The 17,999-nt window shown below is 40.8% G+C and overlaps 1 protein-coding gene across 1 annotated transcript; it reads right to left on the bottom strand.

Annotated features, from left to right (window-relative positions):
• Positions 1–2,916: 2,916 nt before the first annotated feature.
• On the bottom strand, positions 2,917–7,874 carry klf4 (Kruppel like factor 4). The gene is made up of 5 exons (XM_085168927.1): positions 7,550–7,874; positions 7,306–7,417; positions 5,745–6,606; positions 5,007–5,177; positions 2,917–4,625 (listed from the first exon to the last, which is right to left on the bottom strand). Exons 1-5 carry the CDS (start codon positions 7,552–7,554, stop codon positions 4,450–4,452), a joined length of 1,326 nt encoding a protein of 441 aa, XP_085025053.1. The 5' UTR covers positions 7,555–7,874; the 3' UTR covers positions 2,917–4,449.
• Positions 7,875–17,999: the final 10,125 nt, after the last annotated feature.

Genomic DNA, 17,999 nt, shown 5'->3' with positions numbered 1-17,999 from the left:
GCAACGTGGAGTTTTGTTTTAAAAAAATTTTTTATTCATCTTTATTTATCAGCATGAAAAAACGCCACGATTAACTGCGTATCTGAGTTAATGTTGTGTGTCGGAGGTGGATCTGGAGCCTGTCCCACCAGGGTACACCAAAACTTTTTTTTGTTCTTTTTTTTCTTTTTTAAAATTTTCAAATAATCAAACAAATGTAATATTAGAGGTAACTTGAATAAATACAAAATCCAGTTTTTCATTTATTAATGTGAAAATGTTAATGTACCCAAACTTGCCAGGCCTGGTGTAGGAAAACGCCTAATAACCAGTTGTACCACATTTGGGGGAGATGATTTTTCAGAGCACTGTTTAAGGAGGGTCAAAGCTTTGGGAGAAGTAATACAAGGCTTTTTTTTTTTTTTTTTTTTTTTTTTTTTTTTTTTTGCTGATAATAAATGTGTATACTCACTTTTACATCTTTATGTAAAAAAATTAATAAATAAACACACACACAAGAAATCCACAATCCGTCTGACACTTCAGTCATTAAAATGCTGAATTAAAAGACATTGAAAATTAGCATATTCTTTCTGTGGCAACAAGCACTACAAATGACACCTGCAATTATAGCCGTCTGGTTTACGAAGTGTAATTCTTAATTAAAAGGGAGATTCTGAAGGGATCGTGCTGTGCTTGAACCAAATAAACCTATAGGGGGCAACATAGACCACAATATATTTTCAACTTCCAAGCCTGAAGATGTGTGACTGGGGGCTACCACTCACAACAAATGGAAAGCAATGCTACCCACATGGTCTTACACACATCCTTCTTTTCCCCTTGTCATCCCTGTGCTGTGGTACTTAAGTCTCTAAAGAATGCTGTAATGTCCTAACTATAGGATGTTTTTTCTCTATAATCAGTATGTGATGTTTTGAATCATCTTATAAATTCATATTGTAAAAAATTATAATAAAAATTTAGTATTATTCAAAGGTTGTACACTCTCAAAGAGCAGTAAACCTCAGAGACACAGCAGCACCACTCAGGCGATCACGTAATCCTCAAAGAAAACAAATCCAATGGAGGCCACAGTACAAATTCACTCAGGATTTAATTTAAGGTTAGTCTCTATGGTTTTTTTTTTATTACCGCTGCCTCACCACAACATCTGATCTCAGGCTTAGGTATAGAGCCTTAACGGCTCAGCAACATCACCTTTCTACTGAGCTCTTTTCAGTGCTGTAAGTCTCAGGTCATCTATCTCACCGCAGCATATCTGAGTGCTTGTACTCCTATTGTGCACATCGGTGTCAGATTTGGTGTCACCCTTGAATGTCAGCCACCAACTCAGTTGTCCTCCCAATTCATCCGTCTGACAGGTGGAAAGAGAACTCCATGGAAGTGCGACATTGTAAGACTGAATTTTCTTTTGAAAACCTTTTTTAACAGCAACATTGTGTTAGGTCGCCTGGAGTGATCTCACCATTACCACAGAGGTCAGTGCGGTAATTTTCAACCTACTGTAAAACTTTTTTTTTTTTATAGGACTAATGTCTTTCATCCTGCCAACTGTTCATCTCTTTAGATATCAAAGGTTGTCAATGAAATGGCATAAAGGTCATAAAGATTTTTCTTCTTATACCAAATACATTTTATTATAATGTAAAATACAAAACAATAACAAAGAATTATTATTTACAAATGTACAAAGTTCAAGATTATATTACATATTTGGCTATAAACAAACAAATATTTGTTCAGAGTTATTCATTCAATACAAAAATACAAGCGTCTCATATAAATTATTGCACTTCGCAGCTGCAGTGCATTGAAGATTGCCATCACCTTTAAAAAAAAATGAAGTGTTTACCTGATTTAAGTCAGATTGCGGAAGAGAGGTTTCCAAGAAACACAAAAACCATATGGCACTTTTTCATTTCACCCTTTTTGTATATTTTCATAATCTTTGGTACCTTTTATTACAAAAAAACCCCTTCAGAGTCACTGAGCACCATTCTGTATAAATTAACATTGTACCTGAAATCAATGGCATTGCAGGTGAAATGTGTATATAAATATTAGGGGTGCAACGATACTCGTACCGATATTGAACCGTTCGATACAGTGCTTTCGGTTCGGTACGCATATGTATCGAACAATACAACATTTTTAATTTATTTTATCAACTTTCCTTCTGACGGTGCTGTCTGTGTTGAGCGCTCAGTGGATCTGCGCTTGACAGTGCAGCCTAGGCAGAGTAGTCGAACACAGATTCACTGAGCGCAGGGCAAGCTAGCGAGACAGAAGTTAAGCTCTCCTTGCAACATGGCAAATTGAACCTCCCCCACCCTCATTCAGATCTGGCGTTTGGAACTATTTTGGTTTTCATGTGATGTATGACCCTGAAGGTAAGCGTGTCATGGACTAAAGTAAAACAGTATGTTGGATGTGCCACGCAATGCTCAATTACATGGGTGGGAACTAGTGTGTTAGCGCAGTTAGAACGTGTTGGCTGTCCAGCCCCACACACGGGGCAATCCGCGGTAGCTCGTTAACGGAGATTTGCCGTGTTGTGGCGTTAACCTCATTTCAGATTAACGCTGACAGCACTAGTGGGAACACAACGAATATGACTGCACATTTACGCCGACATCATCCTAGTGCAAAGACAAGTGGAAGCAGAGAAAAACAACAAGCAGGCATGCTACAAACTTTACCGGAGTCAGCGGTTAGCACATGATTCTCCTTATGGGGACCTGATATGTTTAACATGCTGCTGAGAATATAGCCCAGAAGAAGCGTATATTATAGCTTTTATTTTGGAAAGAGCCATTCCTCTGTAATAAACTCTCTTTTCCAAAGATGGGTGATTCCTCAATCAGATACAGGGCTCGCAAAATTGCTAGCCCGACGTCCCGGGGCTAGCGATTTTTCCAGTCGGGCTGCCCTGCCCTGCCCGTTGGCCTATCGTAGGAAGGAAAAATATGTCAATGCTTTTGCATTCTTTCGGAAATGTAGCTGGGTAATTATGTCATTGGCATCGGTGAGCCACTGTGAATATGTGACATATTGAAATCGCATTTGAATTTGCGCTTGTTTTTTGCTTTCACTTTGCAATCACCCGAACTGTGTATAGAGAGCGACAGCACTGATTGGTGAGTGATGATAATTTGCGCACCAATTCCTCTGACATCATCTTATCAATCGTTAGCTTACTATGCAAACATGACAAGTGAAATCTCCCGCAGCAAGCTTAAACATGTGAGAGGTTGATCGCGCAGAGAATCGCTGAGCGTTGTGTGAGTGCGTGTGTAAAAGCAGCAGGATATATATTTTAGTTCTGCTGAGCCAAATAAGACAGGTCAGGGTGAAGAAATGACAGCCAAAGAAAAGCTTACCACAAAACGGAAAATTTATGACAAATCAGACTATAAGGCAAAAAGAAAGTGCAGCTTTATGGTTTCATGGACAAAATAATTTCTGTGGCTGCAATATGACGAGCTAAATAACCAGGTCTGCACATAAGTGGTCCGCAGGTGCGTATTCGCTGTCAAAATAAAAAACGCGCACAAGATAAGAAGTTGCAACGTGTGTTTGCATACATAAGATTTTCTGGAGGAGGACAGACATTTGTTTAGAACTCTTAAAGATGTCGAAGAAGCTCCTTTAAGCAGTTACTTTGGTGTTCCTCCACCTCCAAAGAAATGTCAGAAGGAGTCCAAACCACAAAAGAAGCACGTATTCTCGGACAAGTGGTTGCAGGAGGTGAGCTGGCTTCAAACAAATGATGAACGCACAGAGATGTGGTGCAGAATGTGCTGTGAAAATTTAATAAATGACAAATTAATAAAAAGGCATGAACATTTTTTTGTATCGAAAAAATATCGAACCGTGACACCAAAGTATCGAACCGAACCGAACCGTGAATTTTGTGTATCGTTGCACCCCTAATAAATATATATGTATTTAATTGTACAGTGTGTCGTTTACAGGGCCTATGAAGACATGTTGCTGGTAGAAGGCCTCTGGAGATGTTTTTTCTGTTGCTCCTGGTTTCCCTGACAAAAATACACTTCCAGTTCGAAAAAAAACCCCAAAAAACAGTTGGCACCTGGTCCTCCAAGTTTTGTCGGTTAAATAACACAAATTCCAGTTTGGTCCCTTTCATAAAAAAGTTTACAACCCTGGCTGAGAGGTCTTGTCGAGTCACCTGCACAACGTGCGAGCACGGGATCAGTCTTGAGAGAAATTCTTGGCTCTTAAAGATCCAGCGCTCTTTCATTTATGTTTTTTCTTGCCATGAACACCACAGCTTGTCTTGTTGCTTGACGCCAATTTGAAGGCAAATCGCGGTTTAAAAGAAAAAAAAAACTGTAGGTCACAGGTTTGTTCAGGGTTCTGCTAACGTACATATATGTCCCCTTCCCCGCCCACTGGAGCCTTCATCCACCGACCATCCAAGTCTCATAAGTGTCTCTTCATGTGGAGAGCTAGGTGATCTGACCTTGAAAACGCCCGGTCGCATTTCTGGCACTGGAACGGCCGGTGGCCTGTGTGTTTCCTGTAGTGGCGGGTGAGCTCATCCGAACGCGCAAACTTCCAGCCGCAGCCCTCCCAGTCGCAGTGGTAAGGCTTCTCCCCTTTGATGGAAACACAATACACACAGAGCGGTTAGCACTGGCCCTGAGGTTAAAAAAGGCCCAGCCTTCCCCACATTCAGGAGAAAAAGAGGTCCATCCTGTCCTACAGCTAGTGTGTAGAGGCCAAACCACCCGGCCTGGGGTTTGTATTTGAAAAGGGATCAGTATCAACCTGTTTTACTGCACCTGCTAAACAAGTCCCCCTCCCAGCCCCCACCCTTCCAGCCCCTATTCAAACATGTTTGTCCATAATGAGCAAGTGATGTTCAACAAGGAAAATATCACAAAAATAAGAGAATAAGCTTAATGAGAGCGTGCTAAGGCTAAAAGCTAACACTAGTGTAAGCGGACGCCAGAAGCGTCAAACATCCATCTGCATACCTGTGTGTGTGCGGTGGTGCGCTTTAAGGTGCGAGCTCTTTGTGTATGTCTTCCCGCAGCCGACAAAGTCACACGTGTGTGTCGCCACTCTCTTCCTCGGCCAGGACCGTCGACCACGTTTAGGCTTTGGCTCCTCCGGCATGCAGTCACCAGTAGATATCATGAGGGGTTCTGTGGAGTCAAAAAACAGATGTGACAATAACTGTTATCATGGTCCCTAATCATACTCCACATGAACAGAGAACTTATAACTATATCAGAGATCACTGAACAGTGGGGTAGGCTTATAGCCGATATAACAGAGGCATAAAAATTCAATATTTGTTTAAAAAGAATGTATCTTCTGTCTCGAACTTTGAAGGGCCTCTGAAAACATCAGCCCCTCTTAAATCATATAAAAGGCTTGTGCAAAATAAAGCTGCTATTCTAAAAGCTTTAATACTTCTCTGCAAAACACTGCACAGTGCCACAATTAATTAAAAAAAAAAACCCACCACAACAGAGAAGTGGTTAGTTTTAATGTTTTAAAGTAACAAACAACACAGATTCTATAGAAATTCAAATTCTGTATGCGGGCTAGACTTTTAAAGAGTTTTACGAGGACAAGATCCTTTTAAGTGCAACACTTTGAACCAATGGCTCGTTTAAAACCATTGACTCTGTATAAGTTGTGTTCTTAGACAGATTTTAAGAAAACAAAGTTTTAAGAACTCTCTATTATAATAAATGCTCTCTAACCTTGGTACTGCATGGATGATGTCTGGGCGTAGGACGTGTATCCTGGTGGCGAACTATGGTGGTATCCCTGGGGAGGAAGAGGGATCTGAGAGTGGGAATGGCCCAACACCTGGTGTTCCCGGCTCAGGGGGTGGTCCGGGGAGAGGGAAGAGGATGAGGATAACCTGCTGTTTGTCATGGAGCGCCCTCTGCCATGGAACCCAAGATCCAAGTGGCTGGGGCGCTGCTGCTGCTGCTGCTGGCTTCCTCGTCCGTGGGAGTTTACTCCAGCCAGGTGTAGGTCTATGGGTTGTGAGATGGTGCAATTACTGGGGTTTTCCTGCTTTATCCTGTGGCATGCGAAAGTCGTCGAGGCACGTGAGGGAGTCGGGTCTGACACAGCGTTAACACAGGCCTTGCTAACATTCATGCCTTGGTTGTAATCTCCCATGTCCATTGTTGTCTTGACTACAAACTTCCCATGGAGGCTCGTGGGTTGGAGGTAAGCCGGATCCAGCTCGGGTCTCATGAGCTCGGCCACGAAGCCTCCAGAGGGCGAAACATCGTTGATGTCTGGAATGGTGTAGAGCAGCTCGCTGGCAGTTCCCTGAGGGGAAGGGAGAGGGTAAGATGAGGTGAAAGACCCAGGGGAAGGAGACAGTCCCTGGGCAGAGGTGCATGCCATGGCATCCTCCTGCTGTTGCTGTTGTTGCTGTTGCTGCTGCAGAATAGAGTTGGACAAAATAAAGTCATAGTCTAAGTCCAGGTCCAGCTCTGTGTCTTTCTTGGACATGCTGGTGGCAGTAGGATGGTCTGGGTCGGGGCAGCTGCTTTCGTCTGGCACACTGGATCTCTTAAGAAGGGACAACTCCTCCTTCCATCTCTACAGGAAAGTTATAGAGGCAATTATGAGTGTGCTGGCACAATTTGATCATTTGTGTCATGTTGCTGTTTTTACAGGCACAGGGTCGAGAAAATCACACTAGGGTTTTATCCTGTCTGTCCTGCTTGAAAACAACCCTAAAACAGGGTAATTTAGAGTGAAGGGAACCTGGATCTGCAGTATGGAGACTGATTATTATGACAGCTTAGCTAGAGAGCTGAGTGTGGTGCAGAAAGTGTCCTTGGCTGTAAGCACTTCCCAAGAATACTGATTTGTAGCTGAAAGCACGAGAAGAGGCACAGGTATATCTGGTGAATAAAGAGTGGGCCCTTTTTTAATGATCAGGCTCAGAATAGTCTTCCTTTCAATATTTTGAATTTGAACTGCATTTAATTGGAAAGCTAATCGAGCTGGATGATCTCCACGGAGCAATACAGTAACCCATGTGCGCTTCCCGTGCATGTCTCACTGTCTCCACGCTAAAGCAGCCTGTGTAAACTGGTGCACGCCCCATTGGAGCGTGGTGTCAAGCCCTGGCTGTAGTGTAACAACATGGGAGAGACGCATTGGAAAAACAAACACCCTAGAAATACACTGCACCCAATTCTTTGATGCTTTTTTTATTTTTGTTTTTTACCCCACACAGTGCTATATTTTTTGGCATGCGCGGATAATATGAAGTGACCACAGGATACTCACTAAATTGGCGTTTCCTATAGATTTACTCTTGATAGTGGGGCCGCTGGCAAAGGTGGATATGGAGGGCAGAAGGGTTCCACTTAATGCCATCTCGACGTCATTTGGAGGCTGCCTGAAATTTAAACAGAAAAATAAAGGTAAATCCTCGCGGGCTGATCCCTGGGGCGAGCGCAGGCTGTTTGTAGTCCAACAAGCAGATGTTAGTCAGTCAGATGTTGTCATTAAAAGTTTGTCAGGTCCACACCTCATCGCTTAGAGTTTATATATGCACACGCATATATATAAATGTATATATATGCGGAGTCCCGTTTGAAAAGATTCTTCTGAGGATGCGGCTGCACTGCTTTGAATATCCCCCGGATTTTAAAGTTTCTGCTCCGCGTCGCGCATTACACTTTGGTTCCAGGACATGCCACCGCGAACGGGTTAAAAGCTGCCGGGCTGCTGCATTTTTAAAGCTGAAACGATGCTAAACGGGAAGATAGACTGGGGCGACGGGGCAGGGGGGGAATCCCTCGCTCCTGTTGCCATGCAGGGACCGGCAGTCTGAACTGAGGGAAGCGCGTGAGAGGTATTCGTCTTAAATCACTGGAGCGAAGGGAACCGCCTCTGTCGCCCCGGCAACAAAACATTAGCGGAGGGGGGAGGAGGGGAGGGGACTGGAGGGAGAGGCGAGGAGAGCGAAAGATTGGAGAGAGAAGTTTGTTTGTATTCATAGCAACCGTGACTCTCCTTACTTTTTGTTAGTCGTGCGAAATGTGGTTGAAGAACCGCGTTGTTCTAAATTCTGCACACGGCTGACATGGGAATACCTGAGACTTTCGTTAATAACGACTGGAGAGTCACCTGACGTGAGCAGGTGATATTAGGGCCTCGTTTCATTAGCTAACCCTGAGTTGTAAAAACACCAGGTAGCTCTGCTTTAGGCGTATTTATCCAATAACAACAACTCTATTTGTGTTTGTCATTGCTGCGTTTGTTTCCCGTCGTAATTGTGGATTTGTTATTTAGTGGCACAGAGTAGTGCCAAAGCGGTGGCCTATCCCATGACAGGTAAATATGCAAATTATTGTGGGTAAACATTATGTTTATCTATGTTACATCACACAAGGACCGTATGTTGGAAATCATTCGGCCACTCACTACTCCCCACTCACCGTAAAATAGGGAGCTCTGTGTAAAGGACCGCATAGGGAGTCGTTTCGTATCCCCCATTAAATATCTAATTTGTGTCACGCAGTTAAAGCAAATAATATGCTGAGTGCTTTTCTTCCAAATTAATCAACTTTGTGGTCGTTTTTTTTCATCTTCAGAATAATGCATGATGACACTGGGCACTGAAGCTTTATAGTTTGTGAAATAATAATAATTAATAATGCAAACCTTCATTTGTATAGCACTTTAAAAACGTAATTAAAAAGTGCTTTGTTGAACACAAAAAATAAATCACAGACAATACTGAGTCTTAAATACTTTGCTTTCGGACAGACCTGTAAAGCAGTGAAAGCACTATCTAGTCCTGGACATACTGAGTACTGAGTTGCTTCACACAGCCTGTATATAAATGACGGAAATGATGGAAGCAAGTAAATCCAATGTTGCACCCTGCTGTCTTTCCAAAGTCCTGCAGGCGGCTCTTCTGTTTTTAAAAGATATGTCAGATTTTATCTTGCTCACCTGATTTATAATCTCAGTAGACACCTTCTTATTCAGTGCATGGTCTTAATACTTAGTGAAACATCATATTTAATCCGACTCAGGTTTCATTTTGTAAATTATTTGTAAATTATAGTTTAAGATAAATGAGTCTAATTTAAAATAGATGAAAAGACAGTATGCCGTGGGTAGGATATACTCCTGTTACTTATCGACGTGTCTTCAAGAGGAATTTTTAGAGCACCAACCATCAGTCACTCATAAATCAAGTTAACATATCTTTAATTAGCAGTTACCATGAGACAATCTACCTGTTACAAAGCTTTTTCATACATAACCAGCATCTGAGTTGTTACTCAAGAAAAGGTAATATATTAAATATTATTTGTTACTCTTCTTAAAAGTAATGAAATATATTACTTGATTTTGAGAAAGTAATTTGTTGCACTACTTGTTGTGTTACTAATTTATTAATAGATCAAATGACCTGAAATGCGCTGTCATATTATCACCAGTAATATAAACCTATAGCTATAATCTTCTAGCAGGATTGTGCAGGATGTGTTTTTTTCCCTCTTTGCCCAGCACACAGATGTCTAAAGAACACTTGCAACACAAGTAACGACATAGTATTAAATGTAGTGTAGTTACTGAATTACTACAGTGACACGTTACACTACTGTGTTACTGAAACATGCAATGTAATTACAGTAAGACTTTACTTTGTAACATGTTACACACGACACTGTATATAAAAAGCTAAGTAACAGCCATCTTCTTTTAAATTTCATTCTGACCTGCAACCATCTCACTCTCTCAGGAATATTTTTCATGATTTCATTGGCTGGAGCATTTGATTAAACTGATTTGATTGGGTGGCTAATGACTGTCTAAGCACTATATAAAAGTACGTTTTGTTTTGTTTTTTATTCATGAAGAACAAAGAAATAGATCCACGTGACACTGCCCAACTCAAAATGATTGCGAAGAGAGAGCACTGAAGCCTGACGTGAATCAGTGTGAACTGTGACGTACATGTGACCTGCCTTAGGGCGTGGCTGACACTGACAGATCCCTACTATATGAGCATCTGGTATGCTCAGTTCCCTTTCTAAATTATGACGTCTGCTTTACATCAAAGAACCAAACAAAATAACTTAAAAAATGGCACTCCACAAATCAGTGAGACCACAGTGACTATGCCTGTCTTTTATATACAGTCTATGGCCAGCCTTCATGCAACAAATGTTCCCACTGCTCTGCAAAATGTATCATTTTATTATTTATAAAATAATATGATTATGTTAGGACAATATTTTTAATAATTATTTAGAACGTTTACACTGTATTGCAAACACACTGCAGTTTATGCATGGCCAAAATTCTGAGAGCTAGCCATGCTACACACCGAAGCCAAAGGTAACGTGCAATGCTTATCCTTAAATGGGCCTTCAATATACAAAATATGTTATCATTCTGAAACAAATGCTATGTGGTGTGCTTGAAATATAGGCAACTAGAATTAAATCCCTTTTAACATTTTACTACGTTTCTTCAAGAAACAACACATAATAATTATCTTGCTGTCACTTTTAGCCCATAAAAAAAAACATGAAAAACTATAAACAGCACTGTAAACTTAACCTTTCCTGCAAGCATTAAAGTACACTGCTCATTTGAGCTGCGTTTGAACTGGGCTCAGCAGTGTTTGCACAGAACAGGAGAACTAACACAGAGCTCTCTATCCAGCATAATTAGACACATTGAATCAAGAGTTCAGTGCAAGAGCAAACAAAGCGCTCGCTGCTGATCCTGCTGCATCAGGATCTTGTCTGTTAGGCATGTCAACAAATGTGCCGTCATTTCAACAGGACACATCTCAGTGAATATCTTCATTCACCGTTTGAAATTGCACAAATGCACAGAGCTTGGGCTGGCAAACAAGACTCATGGGAAAATTGCAGACTAAAATGTAAATATTCTTTGGTAAATAGCAAGTGTATCCTGTTGGTTAGCTCACTGCAATAATTTGATATACTAATACTATGAGACTTAAAATCCGAACCTGCGTTATCTTTTAACGCCTGTAAATGTGCGGTGGGAAGTGATGGCTTCACACCAACAACGTTTGCACTACATCTTTTGTTCTTCAAGACCTGCTTCCTACAGCAGGTAGGAAGATAAAGGAACCTGTGTGAATATAGCCATATTCTTTATGATGGAAGATAATGGTGGTGAAAGTGATCCTGAAAACAAAGGCCTGGCTTTGACAACTGAGTTGCTTTTGCAATAATGACAGGCAGAGGAGGAACAGAGGAAAGAGATAAAGGAGGAGAAGGTGACACCACTGTAGGCTGTGTTCTTTTTCTGACACAATGAAGTCGTGGCGATTTAGTAACTCACACCAGACGCTTGTATAGAATATGTTAATGTAACACTCACAGTATCGGCTGAGAATATGAAAGACAAATCTGCAATACCCAGTTTTAGACTTTTTTTTTTTTTTTGCAAGGCATTGATGACATAAGAATCGGAGGTGGTGAGACTGAGGTAATGTTTTTGTATGAGCAAGCATAACTGTCAAGTGTAATATTTTCCTCTGATTAACTTCAACAAGTGTCCTGGTATTGTTTCTGCTTATCAACATGGATAAAGTGTGAGTGCTATGATGCCTACCTGAAGAAGAACGGAGGTGTTGTTGTTGGCTGTGCTGAGAAGGTTTTTTTTTTTTTTTTTGGTTTTATTTCTAAAATGTTTGTGGTACAGCTGATATAATCTGTGGCTATTCAAATTAAAAAAAAAAACATATTTTTTAGTCTAACAACACACTTGTGAACACTGAATAACAAAACGCTTAACTGCCTATCACTGGAGAATTTGAGCTTTTCTGGCATTGCTTCCACTGGTGTCCCTCAGTCAAGTTCCCCCTCCTGGAAAGCGCCCAAGTGCATATGAGTATCAGCGGATCATAACTCCAGATATTGAGGTTTGCTGTGCTCTCTTCCAGATGCTGTTCAGTAATTAAAAAATAGCTTTCATTCTTTCCCTAATTCTTGAAAGCTGAGTCAAGCTTTGTTGAATCTCAGCGCTGTACTTTCCCCACTACTCCACCTCGCATTAGGTTTAATACAATTATATATGTAGGAACTTTTTGTTTTGCAAAGCCAGTGCAAAGCCAGAGAGGAACTCAAGTTCAGATGACTTTCTGATTATTTGCTTTCGAACGGCACGAGCAACGAGGTACTGACTGTGGCTGTAATCGAATTATTTCCCCTATCGCTGTGGTTTGTAGCACTCAGACAGCTACGAGTCTCAATTCCTTCACTGGTGCTGCACAAAAGAAAAAAAGTGGCACAAAAGCAGCAAATGTTTGTAACATTCGCAGCTAAACTTACCTTTACAGCGCACTATTTGACAACAGCATCTGTTCAAAAATCCCAAACTGCTCTTTGAGCATTTCAGGTTTACAGAAAAATGTCACTAATGATTATATTTAAATTGCTGACCTACAGCCCAAAACCCAAATGTGGAAAAGTCTGAAAGAAAGGAAAATAGTAAATTACCATAAACATTTTCAGTTAATTTTATGCAGTTGTAGCTGAAAAAGGAATTGAGGCAATGCTATTCTGCTAGCTGGCTAATTGTTATTAGTTATTTGACTGAAATATTATGTGAGTAATATTATTATTATGTAATGTACTTAATATATTAGTTTATAGGTGTTAACATTGTTTCAAATAGTTGTTCCCAAATTAAAATATATGTTTACAGTTTAAAATATTATAATAATATGCAATATAGCATCTTTTCACTGGATGTGCTTCTTACAAATAACCTTAGGTTAGGGGCAGATCTGATGAGTTGCATTCATTTTCTAATCATCTAAAGCTAAATCAAATTATTGAAGGATTTAGATTTGGTGTCCAGTTCAGTACTTATTTTAGATCAACAGTATATCACATGTGGTGCTGTGGCCTTGTATGTAAATCACTGCAATGGTGAAAATTTTTGATAGTTGATGGATAGTTGTTGGTTTACAGTTCTGTCATGGTATGCAAATGGATGAAGTCTGGGTTTGTCCGGCTGCTTTGTTTGGACGTTTCCGGCCAAACCTCAGCAGCCAAACAAAGTTGCGGCTGGGCTGAGAAGCACCAACTGAATTTTCATAACATTTAATAATGTAGAGCTGAGCATCCACTGGTTGTAGGAAAATGTTTCTGAGGTGCAGGGTGGTGATCGTGGGTAAGGCGAAATGGCTTCAGACGACGGAGCACTGTTAGGAAGAAGTTAGCAAGAAACAGAGTGAGAGGGAGGCGAGAGCTCCTGTCGGGCGGCAAGCTGTCCAGCCTTTGCCTGCCCTGGGATTCCAGCCTTAAATATCTAAGTTATTTTTAACCAGGCCCACGTAACAGAGCCTAGCGCCAGCCCCCTTTTAAATATTTTCTTTCCTTCAGGAGGGGAAATGGAAGAGAGCCACACTTCCTGGTCACGTGATCAAGCCTAAGAAGCTGAACATGCAACAGGAGGAGTGGGGAAGGGCGAGTGAGGGAAGGAGAGGGAGCCTGGTTGGCTACTTTGTACTCACACCAGCCCACAGAATCAGCGCTCAGCGCCTCCTTTCTGTAAGGTTTAAACCCCTCAGCTGGCCAGATGAGGCGTCGGATGAGGCAGTCTGTTTTAATCAGATGCTCAGACGTAAGAAGTCAAAAGGACCGGGGCAGTGATTGGTGTTCGTGAGCTGCAAAGGAAATGAGAGCGTGGGTACAGCACATCAGCAGACAGAGGGGTGGGGAGAGGGCCGTGTGACGTCAGGCCAGGGACCCACCAGGATTAGAAGCCTCTAAAAAGAAAAGGCCTGGGACTGGGCTGCCAGAGCTGGAGAGAATGTGTTTCTGTGTTTGACATGGGAGAATCAGGGACTTACCATGAGCTCACCTTGTTGACATATGGAGAACTTGGACCGCTTCATGTCTCAATCTGGAACCTGAAATCATTACCAACCTCACAGCCTGTGATGTTTGTCAGATTTATATTGTGTCTCATCCAAATGGGGCTCAGTTAATTAGATGATAATATAAAATATGTCTGCCTTAATTTAATGTAAATACATATAATTAGTGGCATGATGCTACAAACATTTTGCTTGTGGTGAACATTTCCCATGTAGGAAACACACACTTAAGTTCACTTCCCTCCCTGCACATATCTGTTCTCTTATCTGCTCATTCTTTGAGATTTAAAAACAGCTTCCCTGATCAAGTATGGCCAGTGAGACATAAATGGGGACTGCTGTAACTGTGACCAGCCAGAAACTACCTGAGTCTAGATTGTAGTCAGGTTGACTGCAGGATATTTGTGAGTTGGTGAACCAGTAAAAGACAGACTCACAAGGCTTTCTTTCAAACACTGACAAGATTGGTCATGTGACCTGTAGGTGATCTTTGGGTTTCTGCTTAAAACTAATTTTACGTTGCAGGCATATACAGCCCACTTGGATCTTATGTGGGCTGGAAAGAAAATTGTCTAGGCTTAAATTGTAAGAATTAAATGCGTGAAATTACAGAAATCTATATATTAATTACTTTGACCTAAAATGAATGACCATGAGGGCAGATCTTTATCTCAGGAAAAGCTGGAAAAGTTATGAAAATACAGTTAAAAGTCCAAAATTGATGTTCTCCTTCACATTTTCCAAGGTCACCCAGTGGGCCGGATTCGAGTCTTTGCCAGTCACTCGATATAATACAGTTTAATATTTGTCCGGCATGAAATGTAGGCCAATACAGGGTTTTACTGTGAACCTTTCTGTTGAGCGCACACATAGTTTCAGTTTAGACATCACTTTTTGCTTCCGATCATTAATGGGAGCGTCCTTCAAGCAGGTCCTTTCCAGTGGGAACATTTTCCAACGCCTCCATTTTAACTATAACAACGATTTAGCTTGTTTGGGATTAACATCAGTTGAGCATGAGGACTAACTCAAATATCTGCCCATGCTTGCTTGGCTTTCTTTCTTGTTTTTAAGCCAGTTATCTTAGGTTTGCTTAGTGACTCAATGATCTGGCCAATCTGTGTACATTTGACTCTGTTTAAAGTTTAAAGCCCTCAAAGGTGTTTGCATAGCTTCCAATAAACTTTGTGAATGGCAGGAAAATAGGGATTTTTGTTTAGAAATGAATGACATCCTTGAGTACTGTAATTATATAAAGTGCAAATGAAGGCATTTTGTTTGGAAGTACAGTACTGCACAAAGTCAAGAGATGCTTAATTTCTTCAGATTTTGCTCGGAAAATGGGAAAAGTCAATATTTGGTGTGGCCACCTTTATTCTTCAGAATAGCCTCACCTCTCAGACAAGCCTTCTTGTCATTTCTTTAAATAGACATAGGGAATAGTTTTCCGGGCTTCCTGAAGGATATTCACATCTCTATTTTGGATGCTGGCTGCCTTTTGTTACATTCTTTGTCAAGACAATCCCATACTGTTGGATGTTGTAATGTTGATGTTCAGGCTGTGGAGACGTTCATCCACGACTTATAGTGTTCCAATGTGTGTTTTTCCATCCAGGTATGCTTACTGCATTGTCATCAACATCTCTGTCATGCATAAAAAAATGAAGCTGTTTCTAATCTGATACTTTTCACATTAAAATCTGATAGTGGTACTTTTCTGTGTTTATAACTCCATCAGTTTTGACAGGCTCCCCACCACCACTGGCTGAAATGCAGATCCAAACCTTGGCAGAGCCTCCATTCTGTTTCACAGATGGCTGTGAACACTCACTGTTGAACCTCTCTGTACTCCTGACTTGCTCCATACACTCCAATGTTAATTTGAACTAAAAATTTGATATTTTTCATGAGACCTGTTGCTACTGACTTTCAGGGCAGTTTTTGTCTAATTTTGGATACTCTTAAGTTTTTTGTTTCCCTTCCTTAAGAATGTCTTCTTGTCGACCATCGATCAAGACCATTTTTGATGAGGCTTCACTGAACAGTAGCTGGATCAACTGGGCCAGATGCATCTCTTGGGTCCTTTTTTAAAATTCTAAGCCTGCCACTTTTTCTTTTTTCCTTCACTTGTACATGTTCCTCAATTTTTTTTATATGGACTTACTGAACGCCACGCTCAGAAATGCAAGGTTTTCAGCCACTGGCTCTTTGGGAATCACCTTTTTGGTGGAAAAACACAATTTTATTTCTGTCAAAATGTGTTATCATAGATTCAACTGTGAGTTTTTAGAACAGCAAAGTGCCTAAAATACACTGGTTCATCCCTTCTGTTATACTGGTTGGTTTTAAATGGTTCAACAAACAAACAAATAAAAAACCCATTCCTCTGAAAATTGCCAGACAACATGGAGTGGAATGAAGATGAGTGAGAGAGCAGCCAGTGTTCAAAGAAAAACTTTGAAAGGCCTTCAGAAAGCCTGGACAACTATTGCTCAAGAGCACTTTAAAAAGTCTGGCTCCTTGGAAGCAAAATCTAAAGAAATGAGGGGTGACTCAAAAGTTCTGCACAGTGCTGTAGTTTCCTTGAATCCATCTAATATCAGACTTAAATACAATGTTTTTAATACTGTTAGTGCCACTATGATTTTTGAAATGGCATCAAGTTAAATCGTGCATATATGGTTTAGGATTAAAAGAACAGTCAAAAAATTGTTAAATAGTCACATGATGGTCATTTTGCATTGCTGAGGGTCACTCTTGGGTTGAGTTGTCTGCATAAACAAGGCAAAGTCTATAAAAAAAATAGGCAGAAACACACGCTGTTTGTGGCTAGGCACACACATTGTCCACAGCATGTAGACAACAGGAAGCAGTTAGTTAACCAAGCCAGAGTGGCCAAGTCTTCAGTGCATGAGCACAAACTATAGCATGTTTACAAAGACATTGATGCATTGTTTCATAACCAGAAACACACATCTGTACACATCTGTAGCCATGCATCTTTCTGAAAAGGTTCTCTTTATTTTGTCCAACCTGTAACTATGATTTTTAAAGTACAGGCCAGGGGAACATGAGCTATACAAAACAGTCTAATTTAACACGAGGAATTTCAGTCATGCTCGTACCATAAAAGCTAAGTGTACAGTTCAGTGAGTAAACCAGGATCTTTACAATGTTAGAGAGGTTCCATATGAGTATTAAAGTTTTCTGTTTCACCGTATGAGTGCATCAGACCCTGTGCAGCTAATATGGCAATCACAATCACTTTTCAAATGCTTAAGAAGAACACTGGCATTGACTCAAAGGCAGCTAACAGGTCGTTGATCCTCTTGATGCAGTGCTGTTAAACCAGACCTGTCATATTTTTACATCGCTTGGTTAAATCTTGATGTTTGTGAGGCTTACAGGAATCTAAGATGCAATGTGATAGACGCTCAGCGGTTCAGCGACATAGAAATGGGGCCAAAAGTTTGTGATTTACACGGCTTAGAGCTTGCATGCTATTGCACTTGGAATTTTAAAGCTTTTATGATGTGGACTAAACTCAAGAGTGGTTGAGGGCTAAATATTTGAATGCACAAGCTTTACATTTAAAACTGCTAAACTGCCAACACATCACATCCTGATGATCTCCAGACTGGATGAACACCTTTGGCTACAGGTTTACTCTCTAGTGTTATAAAGTCCTGAAATTCATTGATAATTGTTTTCAGATTTCAGGGTAGCAGGCTCCTGGGTTCCTTGTGCACCAAGTTTTCCCACTGGGAGTGGTTGGGAATGTTTGACCCCTTCTGTGTATTGCTGCTTTTCAGGCTTTTCAGATTGTCGTGCTGGAAACATACCTGCAAGTGAGTAACGTTCTGAGAATTAAAATGACACTAATAATCCAAAATATCAGCACGTACATACTGCTGCATGATCCATGGTTTGTAGAAGAGAGAAAACTGTCTTAGTGGGAAAGCCCCATTGAAAAACCAGGGAACTCCTAATAAATTTTATGTGCAATAAGAGAGGAGAAACATAAATGTCACGACTGCGTCTCCAAACCTCCCCATGGTTTAATATTCAAGCATAAATCCAAGAGGTG

Source organism: Neolamprologus multifasciatus, chromosome 7 (genome assembly GCF_963576455.1).
Source record: "Neolamprologus multifasciatus chromosome 7, fNeoMul1.2, whole genome shotgun sequence".
Lineage (NCBI taxonomy): Eukaryota > Metazoa > Chordata > Actinopteri > Cichliformes > Cichlidae > Neolamprologus > Neolamprologus multifasciatus.
This window is presented reverse-complemented; position numbering and strand designations above follow the sequence as displayed.

Coding starts and splice junctions, on each gene's coding strand:
- klf4 (XM_085168927.1), bottom strand. Junction 6,607..7,305: donor CTATAGGAAACGCCAATTTA/GTGAGTATCCTG, acceptor ACTTTCCTGTAG/AGATGGAAGGAGGAGTTGTC. Junction 4,626..5,006: donor GCACCACCGCACACACACAG/GTATGCAGATGG, acceptor TTTCCATCAAAG/GGGAGAAGCCTTACCACTGC.